This window comes from Triticum aestivum, chromosome 7B, assembly GCF_018294505.1.
Source record: "Triticum aestivum cultivar Chinese Spring chromosome 7B, IWGSC CS RefSeq v2.1, whole genome shotgun sequence".
Classification (NCBI taxonomy): Eukaryota; Viridiplantae; Streptophyta; class Magnoliopsida; order Poales; family Poaceae; genus Triticum; species Triticum aestivum.
The window spans coordinates 638,038,623-638,058,358 of record NC_057813.1 but is presented as its reverse complement, the minus strand read 5'-3'; the positions used below and the strand labels follow the sequence as shown (position 1 = coordinate 638,058,358).

Here is a 19,736-nt window from a genome sequence, read left to right as displayed (position 1 = left end):
ATCAAATCTCATATACCTAAATTTTCTTACTAAAAATAAACTAGTTATATTAATTCAACTAGTTCAACTTAACACTTACTATAAATAAAATAAACTAGTTCTTACTAAAAATAAATTAGTTCTTACTCAAAATAAACTAGTTCTAATAATTTAACTAGTTCAACTAAGCACTTACTATAAATAAAAATAAACTAATTCTTACTAAAAATAAACTAGTTCAACTAGTTCTATTAATTTTCTTACTAATTCTATTAAACACTTACTAAAAACAGTAAAAAATTACATTATACAAGAACAGTGGGCGGCCGGAGGAGGAGGGAGGAGGGTGCGTCCGGTGGAGGATGGAGGAGGGAGCGGCCGGTGGAGGAGGGAGGAGGGGGCGGCCGGAGGAGGAGGGCAGAGGGGTGGCTGGTGGAGGAGGGAGGAGGGGGCGGACGGAGAAGGAGGGAGGAGGGAAGGAGCGAGGAGGAGGGAGGAGGGACTACCTCAGTGGAGGAGGAACGACAGCTGCGGGCGATGGCGGTCTTCGGGGAACGGTGGCGGCGGCGGACGACGGTGGCGTGGGCCGGGGAGAGAGTGAGTGAGAGGGAGAGTGAGGGGTTGGTCGCGCGGGACGATAAGGTAGGGTTAGTAGCACGTGTCAAAGAAAAGCGCCACTACTACGGAGCATAGCAGTAGCGCCGTATCTGGATATGCGTTGCTACTAAGTGGGGCTAGCCATTATGCCCCAGTTCAAACTTAGCAGTAGCGCGTTTTGCTAAAACGCGCTGCTGCTAAAAGGATAGCAGTAGCGCATCTTACTGACACGCGGTACTACTAAGTAGCAGCAGCGCCTCATTTTACCCAGCACTACTGCTAAGTTCTGTGTATAAGCTTTTCCCTAGTAGTGTAATCATATTTTATAGCTTTTGTTTCAATAAAGTACGAACTAAAGCCTTTGGGATAGTGTGGATGATAGTTGACTTGATTTTGTGCAAAAACAGACAACTTTGTGCCCAATTTTTGGAATTACCATAATTCATTTGGATGTGATAAAAGTTTGAAATTTTTACAGATGATTGATATACATATTTCCTATGTTTTCCTAATTTTTTAGGATTTTTTAGTCACAGAAGTATGGTTCTTGTTCAGATCATTAGAGACTATTCTGTTTTTGACAGATTCTGTTTTCGATGCATAGTTTGCTTGTTTTATAGTTTCTATGGCTTATATTGGTCAATATAAATTGTAGAAATTATAGGGTACAGTAGGCATTGTTTGATAGCAATTATGAATCTTGTCTTGACGGTACCAAAGTAAAAGATTTGCTCTTTATCATACTAACCTATCTCATGAAGTTCCGTTAAGTTTTGTGTGATTGAAGTTTTCAAATTTTGGGTGAGATATCGATATGAGAAGAATAATGAGTGGCAAGACCCTAAGCTTGGGGTTGCACAAGGCACCCCAAGGTAATATTCAAGGAAGACCAAAGTGTCCAAGCTTGGGGATGCCTCAAAAGGCATCCCCTCTTTCGTCTTCAACATTATCGGCGACCTCACTTGGAGCTATATTTTTATTCTTCACATGATATGTGTTTTGCTTGGAGCGTCATTTTCTTTTATTAGCATTTGCTTGCTGTTATTTACAACAATTTTTTGTATCTTTAATTTCAATAAAAATGTCAAGTATAGCCTTTACCATGCTTATTTTGCAAGTGTATATGTTATTGTTTGAAAACAGAAATTTTTCTATTATTATCTAAATTCTTCTGGAAAGTCAGAACTTGATAAAATCCTGAAATGTTTACACGGTAAGCTATGATAAATTTTCTACGGTGTGGTAATTTTTCAGAATTTTTGTAGTTATGAATCTTCTTTCACCCTTTACAGATTGTTCTGTTTAGACAGATTGATGTTATGTTTGCATTGTTTGCATATGTTTACTTGTTTAATGATTCTATTTGAGGATAGGAGTATTAAATATGTAGATGCATTTACTATGCAGTTTCAAATTATAATTTTAGTGATTTGTTACAGTAGAGAATGATAAGGTTTTGCGTTGATTTATACTAACTTATCTCACGAGTTCTTGTTGAGTTAACCGTGATATGAGAGGAATTAAGGAGACACAAAAGCTCAATCTTGGGGATGCCTAAGACATCCCAAATTAATATTCCAAGAAGTCTCAAGCATCTAAGCTTGGGGATGCCCCGGTAGGCATCCCACCTTTCTTCTTCAACAACTATTGGTTAGTTTTGGTTGAGCCTAAGTTTTTACTTGTTCTCATGATATGTGCTATTCTTGGAATATCATTTTGATTTGTTTTGTTTATTGTTTGAATAAAATACTTAGGATCTGGAATTTTTAAATGAGAGAGAGTTATCACATAGCTACTCAATTATTTAACTACTCTTTGTGCTTCACATATATCCTTTGGAGTAGTTTGTCATTTACTCTTGTGCTTCACTTATATCCTATGAGTAAATTGTTGAATGAATTGAATATCATAAAGTTGAAATTATATGTGCTTCATATGCTTGTACCATGCTTAGAAATATTTCACATTTGGTTTAGAAAGTAAAATCTATTGAAGTTTGACAATCACAATATTAGTCATACAAACAATTCATGAAAGATAGTATATGGAAGAGAACTTTCACATACAAATATATTATCTTGGACATCTTCTATGATTGTGAACACCCATTAATTATTTTCACTGGAGCAAATTAGTTGAAGTTGGACAAGGAAGACAACATAATGGGTTATGGTTGAGTATATTTGTATAGAAGTTATATTGTTATGGATCCTCAAACATGTGGTGCTTGTTTAGAATCTTTTGCTAGCCAAAAAATTATACTAAGCGGGAATACTGCTTGTGCATCCAAAATCCTTGAGCCAAGTTTCTTCAATGAGTGTCCACCATACCTACCTATATACAGTATTACTCTGTCGTTCCAAGTAAATTTGCATGTGCCACCTCCAATCATTCAAATAAGCATATGTTTTGTGTGCTCTAACCGCTCATGGAGCAGTAGGGAGTGGTCAGTATCTTCCATGCTAAGCGGGTTATTCTCATGATGGGTATTTATTCACTTGTCATTGCACAAGAGAGGCTGGTAATTGGGATGCCCAGTCCCATGATCAAAACGCAAAATAATGAAACAAACTCCCTGTTGGGAAACGTAGTATGCAATTTCAAAAAAATTCCTACGCTCACGCAAGATCTATCTAGGAGATGCATAGCAACGAGAGGGGGAGAGTGTATCCGCGTACCCTCATACATCGAAAGCGGAAGTGTTGATGTAGTCGAACTTCTTCTCATTCCGACCGATCAAGCACCGAATGTACGACACCTCTGAGTTCTACACACGTTCAGCTCGATGATGTCCCTCAAACTCTTGATCCAGCAAAGTGTCGAGGGAGAGTTGTGTCAGCACGAGTGCATGCTGACGGTGATGGTGAAGTGATCCACGCAGGGCTTCGCCTAAGCATTACGTGAATATGACCGGAGGCGTAAAATGTGGAGGGGGGCGACACACACGGCTAGGAATCAATATTGTGTGTTCTAGAGTGCCCCCCACATATATATAGGTGGGAGAGTGAGAGGGGCAGCAAGGGGCGCCCTAAGTAGGAGTAATCCTACTTGGGCACCTCCCACAAGTCGGCCTCCCCCCCTTCCATAAGTGTCGGAGGGGAAGGCCGAATCCCTCCCCTTCCTTCTCTCTTCGCCCCTTCCCTTTCCCCCCAATTCGGCCTACATGGGGCGCACCAGCCCCTTAGGGGCTGTTCTGTCCCCCTCTTGGCCCATTAGGCCCATGTAGTTTGTCGGGGGTTGCCCGGAACCCCTTCCGGTGACCCGATATGTACCCGGTACCCCCGGAACACTTCCGGTGTCCGAATATTATTGTCCTATATATGAATCTTTACCTCTCGACCATTTGGAGACTCCTCGTCATGTCTGTGATCTCATCTGGGACTCCGTACAAAATTCAGTCACCAAATCACAAAACTCATATAATACAAATCATCATCGAACGTTAAGTGTGCGGACCCTACGGGTTCGAAAACTATGTAGACATGACCGAGACACCTCTCCGGTCAATAACCAATAGCGGGACATGGATGCTCATATTGGCTCCCACATATTCTACGAAGATCTTTATCGGTCGAACCGTTATGACAACATACGTTATTCCCTTTGTCATTGATATGTTACTTGCCCGAGATTCGATCATCGGTATGTTCATACCTAGTTCAATCTTGTTACCGACAAGTCTCTTTACTCGTTCCGTAATGCATCATCCCGCAACTAACTCATTAGTCACATTGCTTGCAAGGCTTCTTATGATGTGCATTACCGAGAGGGCCCAGAGATACCTCTTCGATACTCGGAGTGACAAATCCTGATCTCGATCTATGCCAACCCAACAAACACCTTCGGAGGTACCTGTAGAGCATCTTTATAATCACCTAGTTACGTTGTGACGTTTGCTAGCACACAAGGCATTCCTCCGTATCTGGGAGTTGCATAATCTCATAGTCGGAGGAATATGTATTTGACATGAAGAAAGCAGTAGCAATAAAACTGAACGATCATAATGCTAAGCTAACGGATGGGTCTTGTCAATCACATCATTCTCCTAATGATGTGATCTCAATCATCAAATGACAACACATGTCTATGGCTAGGAAACTTAACCATCTTTGATTAATGAGTTAGTCAAGTAGAGGCATACTAGGGACACGGTGTTTTGTCTATGTATCCACACATGTATCAAGTTTTTGGTTAATACAATTCTAGCATGAATAATAAACATTTATCATGAATAAGAAAATATAAAATAACAACTTTATTATTGCCTCTAGGGCATATTTCCTTCACTCCCCCAGAAAGTTCATTGTATGAAGGGCACCCGATGATTTGGCTAGCCATGGCTTGTGTTTGAATGGTTGAGGGGGAGTAAACTTTACCTTTCCACTTGGGAACCGCTTATAATGTGTTTAGCATGGCCGATATCGAGAACTCTCGGTTGTGACATTGACAGGAAAGGCATGCCTCTCAAAATGTATCCATCTCTGTTTTAAGCACTGAGCTTTGGTACCTCTACAGATCCATACTTCCCTCTGCGAAGGGCCTATCTTTTACTTTTCAGTTTTACTTTCATGCAAGAGTGAATAGTATTTCTTCTTATTCCAACATATTCTTTAGTTGGCAAGCATCGTGCGGTGGGGAAAGATCCAAGCATATATGGTCATTCAAATATATTTGATCATGATTTATTATTGTTGACAATTATCTCTAGGATAAATAAGTTGGGAGGCGAAACATTAAAGCCATATCTTTCTCTGTGTTCGACGGATGCTATTTGTTCTAAAAATATGCTTTGAGTATTAGCAATCATAGAAGGTTATATAATAATTAAGTATGTGGAGCTCTTACTTAGACTTTGTTGAAAATAAGATGCATTGAAATTGTTTGGTGACTAAGAACATAGGTGATTGGCTGAGTGAATTTGATCGTGTGACACAAACGATTCAGGGTGACACGACACTGACATGGGACCTGGTGATGTCGAGGTGGGAGGCAGGGTATACGGAGGAGTTCGTGCGCGCCGACGAGGGCGCGTACACCATCGTGATGAGCAAGGGCCGGAAGGTGGGCGCCGGCGAGGAGGCGGTTCGCAACTCGTTTCGCGCCGCGGAGGCCGGCAAGGTGGTGATCATGGTGGAGAACGTGGCCCGCGGGAGGAAGCGAGTGCTCTTCTGGCACAAGGCCAAGAGCGCCCTCGCCAAGTAGTGCCAAGGAAATGCTGATTCGGGGGGTGGGGGTGATTCTTTGGAAGCTGAGCTGAGATATGTGTCATTCATGTGTGTGGCATCGACATTCATTCCATTCTTTTGTGCAAGAGAGTTAGTGGTACATTGTGTTGTGTTTGGCGAGCATTCTTTTGTCATGGAATTATTATCTGAGAAAAATAAAGAGCTTGCAAAATGTGCCTTTCTTTTTGAATGACATTACAGGTTTTTACCCTTTTTCTAGATTTTTTTTAGCGCAGCCTTTTCAAAAAGAATATAGATAAATTATTATGTTTGGTGGGCTCAGCCCGCTAACGCACTCCTCTGCGAAGACGGATTGCAGCCCAGCCCAAGCCCCACATCCTCCGCAATCTCCTCCGTCTAGGCGCAGCTGCAGCGCCGGCGCTAGTGGCCCCCGATCTCTCTCTCTCCCCTTCGGCGTCCACGAGCAGCTGCCGCGCCGCCGCCGCAAAGCCAGAGCGCAGCCCCTCCGCTGCTTGAGGTGGGCGACGCCGACGCTTCTCCTCCGGATCCATCCCTCCTGTTCTCTCTGCCCGCCCACCACCTCCATCCGTGTAACGAATGCCCTTTTGGATTCCGAATGCTGATTGAGATCTCTCGTTGATGCATGCTACTGTCTTCAGAATCCCAAGTAGAAATTTATTAACCAAACATCAGCACAAAATAGTACGTAAAAGCCATTGCAAACAAACACGCCCTCGGTTTTTCTTGCTGTACTTGATTTTCTTCCTAGTTATTGTCAGTTTGCGCATAAAACTGCAGACGCATCTGAATTATACGGATTGCCAGTTAACCCTTTGGTCATCTGAATTTGTTTTGCCGATAGATGGCTCGGTGAGCCGATGAATTGGCATGCAAGTCCATAGCAACCATATGCATTTCGATTCTTCCCCATCCGGTTCACAACAACGGTGTAAATCCGTAATGCTTACATGTGCATTGCCATTTTGGAGATAAGAATTGCCAAATTTCCGATGCGCGCATGTCAGCTGCTAGGTTTTGATCTAGCCTTGCCACGGTGCTGGAAGATCTGACTGTGACTTGTTTTCTGTTTCATACTGGTTAGTTGGCTTGAAGTGCTCTGGTTCGCGAGGATGCCGAAGGCTGCGGGGGATGCCAAGCTCCTGTTCCAGTCCCTGAACAAGGCCTATGCCGCCACGCCCACGAACCTCAAGGCAATTGCCATTCTCTCTCGTGTTACCGTCAACCTGTGGCCACAGTCAGACTACCTGATTGCTGATCCTATTCTAACATTTCTGCAGATCATTGACCTGTATGTGGTTTTCGCCATGGCGACTGCCCTTGTTCAGGTAATTTTTCGATGCTTCACTTTTTACTGAGGGTATATGATTTTAGGATGGAGAAGTTAAATCTTACTTGAACAACTTTGTTTTTCGATAATACATGGGTGCAGAGAGGGCTGTCACATTATGAAATATCTTGTTCTAGTATAGCATGAGGATTTGGAAAGGCAATGTCATGTTTGTCTATTATGCCACATTTCTCAATTTTGAATAGGAGCAGGGTATCAGCATTCAAAAATCTGCTGTACCTAGTACCTAGTCATCTGGCAACCAAATTTGTGCAGGTGTAAATGGCATGGATTGCTAAACATTTGTATGCCCTGTGATGTTTGAATTGGCAGATGAAGTGTTAGCCGTTGTTTTCTAGGTGGTGTGTGTGATATAGTGTGTCCTGGCCAGATTATTAGGATCAGTGCAAGTTTCCTTTAAGCACGTACGTTTGCTGACTACCATTATCCTTGTCTTCAGTTTATAAGCCATTATAAGTCTTCAGTTCATTCATAGTTACAGAAAAGCTGAGCCATTTGCTGACTACTAAAATGCTCACTTATATGACAAACTAGGTTGTTTACATGGGAGTAGTTGGGTCATTTCCCTTCAACTCGTTCCTCTCAGGTGTCCTGTCGTGCATAGGAAGTGCAGTTCTTGCTGGTAAGAATTTCTCAACCCCCTCTCGATCCTGGTTACCCTTCCTTGGCTGCATGATATGTGACTGTCTGTTTTTGCAGTGTGCCTCCGTATTCAAGTCAACAATGACAACAAGGAATTCAAGGTAACTCTACGTTCACTGTCAGCGTTTTATCTGCCGCGATAGTTTGTTCTTTGGATTTCCAGCATAACGTTGTACGTCAAAACATTATCTGCAGGATTTTCCTCCAGAAAGGGCCTTTGCAGACTTCGTCCTGTGCAACCTGGTGCTCCACCTGGTGATCATGAACTTCCTCGGATAAGCCACTGCCCTAGGAGTTTCCGAGATTTTGTAGTGTCCTAATGTTTGAGACTGTCATCATGTTAGATATTCATGTGGTGTCACACAACTGTCTGCGTGATCAGAGAGTTTCTCTATGTGCTATAATAATTTTGTGGATTTAGCATTAACAATGTATGAAAATGAGAACTTCATTTCTTTTGAGGGGGTGAAACTGGCAAGATCACTTCAATATGATCATTGTTCTTTACTATCCAAGCTGTTGAGGGAAATACTGATTGCCCGGTTGGCCGCAATGCCTTCGAGCTCCAAACTTGAGGTTGCAAACATTGGCACCCTTGATTTCTGTACTCTGAGTTTGATTTGTGTCGAAGTTCTTCATTCAATCCAAGATTGCTCCACTTCCTCTTCTTGAACAGTTATGCAACTTCCCCGACCAAGCGCCATGAAGGGATACGTTTCCGATGCACACTTGAACAAAACAAAGCTGGCATTTATTTTCATTACCTCCCGCCCTCAATTGTGTTAGTACCAAAGTTCAACCAAACACAACACCTTATAAGAAGGTTCTATTTGATCTTTTACGCTATGCACCAGTTCTACTTCTGAATCGCCCTGCATTTTAGAGATTTTACAAATGCATAAAGCAAAACAGATGCCACTTTCCTAAAGACCAGAACTAGATTGTGAATCAGATATGCCAATCCAAAATAGCAGGAACGTCGTATAAGAAACAAAGCCTATTAATAACCTTAAAAAAGCCTATGAAGGCAACATGAAATTAAGAAATTATAACAGAATCTATGTAGTACTCCGTCCAAAAAAACTTGTCTCTCAAATGGATGTATGTAGCACTACATGAGCCTACAGGCAAGCTCATTCCAAGATCGAATGAAGTTGCCTGTAGGTTGGAAGTTCATTCAACCAAAGCATGATGAAACTCCAGTTGAAACGCATTCCAAGATCCCAAGATGACAGAAGCATATTTGGCAACTTGGCCCAAAAATACCGGACACAGAATAGAGATTTTGCAGTCAAGTAGCACTACTGAATAACACACCAAGCAGTCACAGTCAAACCTTACACCAAATGCTCATCACGACATGAGCATACACGACAACCACAGGTCCACATAACGAAAAAATAAGTCTGTCAAGGCAACACAACCGACATTCAGAACGAAAAAAAAATAGCATCTAGCTATCATCACCTAACAGCACCACGAGCACTCCAACGACTCAACGAGCGATATAAGGCATATCCCTGGGAAGAAAGGGGGAAGCCCGCTTAGGCGGCCTCCTCATCCTCCTGCTCATCCTCATAGTCCTCTTCCTCCTCGACCGTCGCGTCCTGGTACTGCTGGTACTCGGCCACCAGGTCGTTCATGTTGCTCTCGGCCTCGGTGAACTCCATCTCGTCCATGCCCTCGCCCGTGTACCAGTGCAAGAAGGCCTTCCTCCTGAACATGGCGGTGAACTGCTCGCTCACGCGACGGAACATCTCCTGGATCGACGTCGAGTTGCCAACAAAGGTGGATGACATCTTCAGGCCAGTGGGCGGGATGTCGCAGACGCTCGACTTGACGTTGTTGGGGATCCACTCAACGAAGTAGGACGAGTTCTTGTTCTGCACGTTCAGCATCTGCTCGTCAACCTCCTTGGTGCTCATCTTCCCACGGAACATGGCTGAGGCGGTGAGGTAGCGGCCGTGCCTTGGGTCAGCGGCGCACATCATGTTCTTTGAGTCCCACATCTGCTGGGTGAGCTCAGGCACAGTGAGTGCACGGTACATCTGTGAACCCCGCGAGGTTAGCGGGGCAAATCCAACCATGAAGAAGTGCAGCCTTGGGAACGGGATCAGGTTCACAGCAAGCTTCCGGAGGTCTGAATTGAGCTGACCGGGGAAGCGGAGACAGCAGGTAACGCCACTCATGGTTGCAGAGATGAGGTGGTTCAGATCACCGACTGCAAACAATAAAGAAAGATGAGAACCAAGTGAATAAATTTGTGAGCAGAAACAGAACAACAAATTAACTAATGTGGTATAGTAAGAATGTTCATCTTTCCAGTCCGCCAATCATGAGCTTATTAAAAGGCTCCAGGTAACATGTGAAATCAAATACTGATTCTAGTAATACCACCTACAAGGCTAGCACAAGCAACAGCTTATGAACTAACTATCCTTCATGGTGTTAAAGGTAATGACATTAGTGTATACATGTACATAATCAGTGGCATAAAACATATATACAAGAAGAACCATACAGAACAAAGAGGTAAAGGTGTAGTATATTAGCTGGTGCAGTTTATTAAGAATGTTAATCTTCAGTTCACCAATCATGAGCTTACATGGACAATCAAATACTGATTCAAGTAGTACCACCTACAGGACTAGTATATTGAGAATGTTAATCTTCAGTTCACCAATCATGAGACAATCAAATACTGATTCAAGTAATACCACCTACAAGACCAGCACAAACAACAGCTGAAGAAATAACTACCCTTTGTGATGTTTGCAGATTGCATTTACAAACATCACAGAGTGGTACACAACAATGGAAATGAAGAATCAGTTGTAGAGTGGTACACAACTTAGAACATACAGAGGTAAGAACCAAGCGAACAATTTTAGCTAGTGCAGTGTATTAATAATGCTACTCTTTTCAGTCCACCAATCATGAGCTTAAAATAAAAGGCCTCAGTACATGAGCAATCAAATACTGATTCTAGCAATACCACCTACAAACTAAAACAGCAACAACTTTAGAAATAACTATCCTTCATGGTGTTGAAGGTACTGAGATCAGTTTTTACATTTAGACAATCAGTGGCATAAAGCATATGTACCAGAAGATCCATACACAACAAACAGGAAACAATGTGTACATGTGCAATTACTGTGACAACAAAATGCTGACAACCATGTTCACAAATTGCATTTACTGGACTCTATTAGCTCGGTAATCCAAAGATTAACAAATGGAAATGGAGAACCAGTTGTAGGGTGCTACACAACTTACAACACAAGTAGGAATTAACACCTACTGAGCATCATCTGAAAGCAACATGTACGTGAGACTAAACATGAGTAAAGACATAAATGGTATTATAAGCAAGGACAACACAACAGTTCAGCAAGATGTCAATAAATGCTGATACATGAATTCATATATTTTTTTGCATAAATGAACCTGGAGAGGATTTTAGCACTTACAGGTGGGAGTGGTAAGCTTGAGCGTTCGGAAGCAGATGTCGTAGAGAGCCTCGTTATCAAGAACCATGCACTCATCCGCATTCTCAACAAGCTGGTGCACAGAGAGGGTGGCATTGTATGGCTCCACAACAGTATCAGACACCTTGGGCGATGGGAACACCGAGAATGTCATCATCATCCGGTCTGGGTACTCCTCCCTGATCTTGGAGATGAGCAGGGTGCCCATTCCGGAGCCAGTGCCTCCTCCCAGCGAGTGGCAGACCTGAAATCCTGCAGTGGAGGAGATGAATAATTACTTACGCATCTAAATCAGTTGCCACTGCACAAGTAAGCACAAAGTAGAGATTCGGGGAGAAATTAACCGCCCAAATTCCTAAATGGACTCGTAAATCCGTCAAATCTACGGCAAACATTTCAGATCTACAAGTTCACGGCGCCCGAAATGCGGAATAAATCACAGATCTACAGGCTAGATGCGTCTAGGGCAGAGAGAGGGCAAGCCCTCGCTCAGATCCGGCGGGGGGGAGCACGTACCCTGGAGGCAGTCGCAGTTCTCGGCCTCCTTGCGGACGACGTCGAGGACGGAGTCGATGAGCTCGGCGCCCTCGGTGTAGTGGCCCTTGGCCCAGTTGTTGCCCGCGCCGGACTGGCCGAAGACGAAGTTGTCGGGGCGGAAGATCTGGCCGTAGGGCCCGGAGCGCAGCGAGTCCATGGTGCCGGGCTCGAGGTCCATGAGCACGGCGCGGGGCACGTAGCGGCCGCCGCTGGCCTCGTTGTAGTAGACGTTGATCCGCTCGAGCTGGAGGTCGGAGTCGCCCGCGTACTTGCCCGTCTGGTCGATGCCATGCTCGTCGCAGATCACCTCCCAGAACTTGGCCCCGATCTGGTTGCCGCACTGGCCGCCCTGGATGTGGAGGATCTCCCTCATGGCGGCGGGGCGGGGGCGGCGGCGGCGGGGCTAGGGTTAGGGTTCCGGCGAGGCGGGGGTGGGGGTTTTGGAGCGGAGATGGCGGAGTGTTCGAGTGGGGGGAGCGGGGTGTCGACCGGGGGAGTTTTTATCTGGGGAGGCGTGGGTGAGGCCAGCAGCGTGGGCGCATTTCGAAATTTGGTCGCCTCCATTTTTTCAGTCTTCTCGTGGCAACCGCGTCGTCTGTTTGAAACCTTGGATTTTCAAACAAAAAAAACTTGGATTTCTTTTTATTTTAAGTTTGGAAAAAACATACCCCTCAGAAAAAAAGGTATGGAAAAAACATAAAACACATGTTTTTTAAAGGGCTCATATCGACTCCTTACGTTCCTAAATATTTGTTTTTTTAGGGATTTTAAATGGTTACCACATATGGATGTATTAAGGACAGTATAACCGCACCCTCACAGTGATTTGCATTTTCAACCATCCGTTTTCACGATCTGGACATTCCTGGCCGTCCGATTTTGTCTGAAAGGCGATCTGTCTCTCCTGTGTGTAATCTGGCCCAACTGTCCTGGGCTGCTGCTCCAGAGGCCGAAACGCAGCCCTGTGGTAAACCGGGCCTCTTCAGCCAGCCCATAGTAGCCCATAATCAGAGGGCGGTGCGCTCGTAATTTCTTTTGTGGCTCATCTTCTCCGCGGCGACCTCCCCCCCCCCCCTCCGACCTCTGCGCCGCCGAGATCACATACGACGTCCTCGAGCGGCTGCGCTGCGGAGATTACAGATCAAGAAGAGCGAGCAGGAGGATCAGATCCAGTCAGTTTGACCAGATGGAGCGATGGCCTGGGGGAAGGCCATGGTCGATGACCGCATCGCGTGCCGGCACGGGTGTCACATCCCCGGCTGCCTCTTTATCCATTGACCATCTCACAGTTGTCCTTCTCCCAAGTCTGCAGCCGTTCTCTCCTCAAGCTACGTGAGCCAACTGCAACAAGGTGAGCAACGAGCAGCCTGCTCCCCTTCCCTATCTGCAGTTTTTTTCCGTCCAGATTTTGCGGTTTGATTCTTGCTATTGATAGAAGTTTATGGATGTTTGTAAATTGCGCAGGGCTTGAGATGCTGTGCCGGACAGGCTTGGGTGATCGGAACATGTTGGTGTCTGCGCAAATATGTACACGCTCTGCTTTGTTTATTCCGAGTAGCCGATCTGCTTCTCAGGCTTGTAGTACTAGGTTGCAGTGCGGGTAAGCAATACAGAAAGTGTTAGTACTCAAAATAAGCAATAGATTAGTTGAGCAGTTCTAGATGAACTGGAATTACTAGAGCTTACCCTGAAATTACGAGATAAACTGGACAACAAGCAAGAGATTAATTAAAGAGTATCTGCACTGAATTCAAACAATACAAAGAGAAAAGCAATAGTCGTCATGGGTTGTAGCCTTGTAGGCTACTACAAAAACCTACTTCCTCTGTCCAAAAAAAGCTTGTCTTAGATTTGTCTAAATACAGATGTATCTAGACACATTTTTGTGATATATACATCCGTATCTAGATAAATCTAAGATAAGCTTTTTGGGATGGAGGTAATATATATTCACTGCAGCAGGCAATCTATAAATTGAGTTGTTTTCCCCTATTGTTTAATCACCTCATTATTTTTGATCTGTCAAATTTGTTACTCCCTCAGTTCTTAAATATAAAACCTTTTAGATATTTCAATAATAACTACATACGGATGTATATAGACATATTTTAGAGTGTAGATTCACTCATTTCACTCCGTATGTAGTTCATATTGAAATCTCTAAAAGGTCTTATATTTAGGAACGAGGGAGTATACAATATAAACAATCCTTTTAGTCAATTTCTTGCCATTCTATTGCTAACTTTCTTGCTTGAGTGTTATCTCATCAGGACACAGAAGTTGAAATGCATAAATTTGATCTGAAGTGGCATGATCCCAGTCAAGACTTACTATGCATGTTCGATGTTTTCTCCATTATAGGTAACCTAAGTATATCTTCCAGCTCTTTGTGTTTTACAAATGAATTATTTGAATATCATTTTAGTTGGCTTTGTAAGATATTTAGAGAATAAAGGAGATAACCATGTATGCATGGTTTGGTTTTACATGTGAAGGCCTCAAGCGTACTAATTACTACATATGTTTCTGATAAAAGAATCCAAACATATGCTGATTCGAGTCGTACAATATTCGATGATGGGATGCATGCAGTAGTAGAGTAAGCCACCAGGAGAGGCTACGAACCGGAGTGTGGGAGATCGCCGTTGTTGCTTGGACAGCCTGCCACCACGCTCAAGATCACTCAGTACATACAGACATTACCTGATCATATAGACGAATGAGAGATTTTCGTACCTTATTTCTGTTCACTATGAGTTCCCTTATTTTGCTCGTTTGCAAGAATATTGGAGTCAGATAAGGAATGATGGTATGTTGTGATTATACGTAGTATGTTGTGATCGTGATCTTCAGTTTTATGATTTCTGCTCTCTGTGATAATATACACATTTCTAGAATGAATATCAATTATTTCGTTTCCATGTTTAATCTTTCTTTTTATCATGTCATCTGGGATGTTTGGAACATTAGTATCTTTGACTGATGCAGTACATTTGTTTTCAAACAACATCTGGGCTTAAGAATCCTACTTGGTTTATTTAGAAAAGCATATGGAAACTATATTTGATAAATGCTCTCAGGCTTAGATTGCTAATATCGTAAAGGTGAACAGATAATCTGATCACTTCTTGCTTGTGTCGAAAAAATTCAAGGACGACGGGATATATAATCTGATCACTTCTTGGATGTGTCAAAAAGTGTAAAGACTATTGGCATTGGTTCATGATATGTACTCTGCACTCCCCCATCACATTCTTAATCTTTGCGATCATCTCATCATTGATTTAGATTGTTGCTAGCAACAAAAAATCTAACTACTCCGGTAATCTTGCATGCTACACACAAATTTCCTTTTCCCCAACAAATTAGATTGTCTCGGAATTGATGATGAATATTTGATTATCATGGCTCCATGATGATTTTTCTTCATACTTTTGGGTGAAATCAAACAAATAAAAATATCATCACTCCTCCAGGTTATATGGGTTCGGCTCAATGTTGTACCTGTCAAGCAAGTTGACGCATGCACCATCGCAAGCCAACACCCAACAATCAAGCGGTTCCCTATCAGACCAGTTTCTACGCTTCATTCCGGGGAAAGACAAGGAAATTGCACAGGGGTCCCACTAAGAACAACATGTTTCTCAAGTTGAGAACAAAAACTGTTGCGTGAACTCGCAAATTCAGGACGATCACTATGAATCGACCACTGTCTCGTCTACCATAACAATCGCAAAAGTTGTCTCTATCCTCGCTTTGCTCACATGAATGCCAAAACCATGCTGTAACCCACAACACCCAGTCACCCACACGGCCGCGCACAGATGAAACAAGCACAATTTCGGTGCCTCGATCAGTAGGCAGATCTCCGAACCGACGGTGGACGAGAGGCGCCCAGCCACGTCACGGCGAAGGCGAAGTGGGTCTGGTGACTGGGAGATCGAGAGAGGGAGCGAGAGCTCACCAAATCACGGGAGCGCGCTTGCGACATAGCTCACGGGGGAGTGGACGTCGTCCGGAGGGTATTTTCGTCTGAGGTAACCATACATTGTTAACAAATGTATATCTTGTGCAAATTCTGATTGTTTGTCCATTTATTTATTTACTGGTTGCATCCATGTTTTCCACATCTTTTGTTTTACTACCCTCTATTTCATATTAAGTGTCATTGATTTAGTACAACTTTGTACCAAGTTATTGACTGTTAATATGGAACAAAATGGATCGCAGGGAGTACTTTGCAAGAATAAAAGTATATATTTGTACATTAGTTTCGGCCTAAAGTTGTATGGAGTACATTACTTTGAGATCAACTTTATGTGATTCTGGTACTCTTATATATCGTGACAACCTCAGCACATCTGCCTAATACATTTGCATAAGAATATCCCTTTTCGATTACTGATGATAAGAGTATTTCTTCATGTAATTGAATATCTATGTTTCATTTCTCTTACATCTACGGGAACTCCTATGCCTAATTGTAACACCCCAAAAATTTAACCAAATTTTTGATAATAAAATTTTGCCAAGAGTTTAAATTTTTTGCCTGCAAGAATATTTCTATTGATTTCAGAACCTTTCTTTTAATATTAATGAGTATCTACCCAAGTGGATCCTTCCAAACATTTTTGAACTTCTATGCTCTCTCATTAAAACAATTTCTTAATCAGTAGATTTATTTATTAAATTATTTCACCCTGAGCTTTATTCATTAAAATGACCTATTTTAAGTTTTGGAGCTCTTTTTGAACTACAACCAATTGATAAATTTAACTAAAAATCCAACCAAAATTTGGAGATGTCATGTGATGTCTCTAAATCACTTTTGTGCAATAATATATTTATTTCATTGCATATTTTGAGTTTTACATCTGTTTTTCATATCTGGTCCAGTGGACACTTTTGCACTATAGCCTAATTAAATATTTCCCTAGAGCCTCCACCAAGATTATGGGATGTCAGTGGTAGCATGCCATCCAGCTTTATGCAAAAACATAGTGTTGTTCTTTGAAAAAATTGAGTGAATCAACCTATTTTTCATTCTGGACCAGACTTGTGTTTTCTACTGCAACCCCATTCATTCTTGCTCAAGTGACCTTGTGCTTTCTCATGCTTATAGTCAACCCTACAAAACCCCTAAGTCCAGGAGCATGCATTCTTTGGAACACTTTTGGTCCATGTAATGATGCCATTTTCTCCCTGTCCAGAATTGTAGTTTTGCAAAACTTGCACTAGCAAGTTTCTCCTTTTTGCAAACTAACTTCACCACCCCCTCTTTCTTCTAAAGAGACCCCACTCTGGGAGATTTGGCCACTCCAAGAACTGCCTAGGTGCCTTTGGCATTTTGTCAAACACCCTGAGTGCATAGCCAGATTTGGCATGATTTCAACTTTACATTGTGAACTTGAGCCCCTGACCTATCCACCATGCCCCTTGATTCCCTTGCTAACCCTAGACTAGCCCTGTTTCTTGCTAGCCTCAACCGCGACCCCTAGGCTGCCCTGGCATTTCGTCGAGCACGTCCCATGCATGCTCTGGGCGCGCCCAGAGCGTGCGTTTGGCACGCACGTGCGCCCGAGCCGCCGCGTCACGCCCCGCACTCACTCCAGTCCGTGACCGACCGCAGCCAGCACGCCGTGTCCCCTGCTGCACCCCACGAGCCCCGCAGCTCTCGCCACATCTCCGGCAGGCCAGCAGCTAGCCGCCACCGCCGCCCGACAGCTCCTGCGCTAGCCAGCGCCGCCTAAGCCATCTCCGCTCGCCAGCTCGCCCTTGGAGCAGTAGCCGCTCGTCCGCTAGCTCCTACCGCCATCCCCAGCCTCGCCATGATGCCCTGCAGCTACAGAAGACGGTCGCCGGCGACCTTATCCGCGGTCGCCGCCGAACCGCCTCGACTCACCTATTTAAGGAAGCCCCGAGCCCGTTCCCGCACACAGGCAAACTCAGGCCACCACTATGGCGCTTCACTAGCTCGTAATCGACCCGGGGAGGTTCTCTTCCCCGTCTCCGGCAACTCCTGCCGCCGCCACTGCCCCAGCCACTCCGGCACCACCAGGGTCTCCCCCTCTCCACTCTCTCCACCAGAAGCCCTATTTTCCTCCCGTGAACCTTTCCCCCTACTCGATTTTGATCGGGAACCACCGCAGCCCCAAAACCACTTTGCTTCCGAGGCCTCCTCCGCCGCGAAGCTCACCGTCGGCGACTCCCTCCACCCCCGCCGACCCAACGACCACCGGGAGGACCGCCCCGGTCTTGCGGATCCATCTCGACTCTCTGGAGCCCGCGGGGAGCAGCCGTTCGCCGGTGTTGATCGCCGTCGCCCCGCCTCCGTTCGGGCGAGGGAAGAGGAGGGAGGGATGGACTGGTCAAACCTGACCAGTGGGCCCCCTGGACCCACTGTCAGTGACCCCGCCCAGTCCACGTGGGTTTAAGTGGAAGCGCATTTCCAGATTACGCCTTCGACGTGTACGTATATTTTCGAAACGTTTTCTTTTCTGTTTTATTTAAATAACAGATTTTGACCAAACTTCGACCGGCTATATCTTATCAAATACAACTCCAAATAAATTAATTCTTTTTCCTACCTTTCTCAAATATTGTCTAATTTATTTTAAGATTTATTTGGAAATTTTTCAAAACAACTTTTTGTGCTGTTTTGATTTTGTGTGTTAATTCATATATATTCTTTTAATAGGATTTTTGAAGATTTCAAGATGTTTTGGAATGCACCCTGCCTTCCCATGACCTGAAGGCAAGCATCCTGAACCCTGGCATAATATTTTCATGCATTGTTTGACACGATCATGACACCACCTCAATACGTAGAACTCGTTATTTTATGTGGTGATGTGATCATTTGCATGAATGCTTATTAAAAATTTCCTTGCTGTTGGAAATGGACATGCTTGTGATAGTGATCATCCTCGTATGCCTTTCGTGCCTACCGGAAGGAAAACGGGAAAGTCTCTGTCTTGGGTAGACCCGAGCTTGTCCCTAGTTCCTCGTCGAGACGAGTGTGCCCGGCATAGCATGAGGGGTATGATGAGTGGTGACTCTGTCTGTTGGATGAAATTTATTCGTTATGCTAATCATGCAGGGAATACTTAAACCTCCTGAGTCGATCCTAGATCGAGTCTTGTTCCAGTAAACCCCATACTTGTTTCGTACTACCACTCGTCTCTACAACAAGTAGAGTATGGTTCAGTAAGTTGTCAACCTCTTTCTAGCACACACCGTACAGAGAGGCCAGGGTGGAAGATACCGGTTGTAGCGGGTAGGCAGGCCACCTGGTCCGGGGTCACGGGTGTTTCCGGTTGAGACCGAGAGGGGAGGCCACCCCTTAGAGCGCGCAATATAAATTTGATCCCATGCTACGCGAGGTTGTAGCCTCCCCACTTAGAGTTTGCTTGACAGGTGTCGTGGGTGATTCCAGACACGTGTGAGTTAAGCTGGTGTGTGCAAGTTAGGTGTGTTTTCAACAAAAAGACCGTAGACGGAATTAGTCCCGATGGACTAAAGGAATCCATTACTCGTGGGTAAAGAGTACACCCTCTGCAGAGATTAAACCTATTCGAATAGCCGTGTCCATGGTTAAGGACTACAGTCTGGGATGGGTCAAGTGTCGGTCTTCGGAGGTGAAACTGTTAAACCAGAACTGGAATCACGACTTGTGACTTGTGATAATTATGATTATTATCTTTGTTGTGGACTAACCCGTGACATTATTGGTATTATCGAATATCCCTGGGATGGTTCTACCTCCTGGATATTCACTATGTTTTCTTTTAAAGCCCTTTATGTGGTGTCGCTAAGACGCCCGACTGTGGCATTTCTTTAAAAGCCCTTTATGTGGTGTCGCTTAGACGCCCGACTGTGGCATTTCTTTTAAAGCCCTTTATGCGGTGTCGCTAAGACGCCCGACTGTGGCATTTC

The 19,736-nt window shown here is 44.1% G+C and overlaps 2 protein-coding genes and 1 long non-coding RNA gene across 3 annotated transcripts; 2 read left to right on the top strand and 1 right to left on the bottom strand.

Annotated features, from left to right (window-relative positions):
* Window positions 1-6,144: 6,144 nt before the first annotated feature.
* LOC123160457 (dolichyl-diphosphooligosaccharide--protein glycosyltransferase subunit DAD2) lies at window positions 6,145-8,283 on the top strand. Its single transcript, XM_044578274.1, has 6 exons — window positions 6,145-6,279; window positions 6,865-6,973; window positions 7,061-7,108; window positions 7,666-7,753; window positions 7,831-7,874; window positions 7,969-8,283. Exons 2-6 carry the CDS (start codon window positions 6,893-6,895, stop codon window positions 8,050-8,052), a joined length of 345 nt encoding a protein of 114 aa, XP_044434209.1. The 5' UTR covers window positions 6,145-6,279; window positions 6,865-6,892; the 3' UTR covers window positions 8,053-8,283.
* Window positions 8,284-9,002: 719 nt separating this feature from the next.
* LOC123156491 (tubulin beta-3 chain-like) lies at window positions 9,003-12,278 on the bottom strand. The gene is made up of 3 exons (XM_044574616.1): window positions 11,781-12,278; window positions 11,247-11,516; window positions 9,003-9,994 (listed from the first exon to the last, which is right to left on the bottom strand). Exons 1-3 carry the CDS (start codon window positions 12,172-12,174, stop codon window positions 9,318-9,320), a joined length of 1,341 nt encoding a protein of 446 aa, XP_044430551.1. The 5' UTR covers window positions 12,175-12,278; the 3' UTR covers window positions 9,003-9,317.
* A 596-nt stretch (window positions 12,279-12,874) lies between these two features.
* LOC123161321 (uncharacterized) lies at window positions 12,875-14,663 on the top strand. The gene is made up of 3 exons (XR_006480667.1): window positions 12,875-13,152; window positions 13,266-14,162; window positions 14,394-14,663. It is a non-coding gene; the product is annotated as an uncharacterized lncRNA (long non-coding RNA).
* The last annotated feature ends 5,073 nt before the right edge of the window (window positions 14,664-19,736 follow it).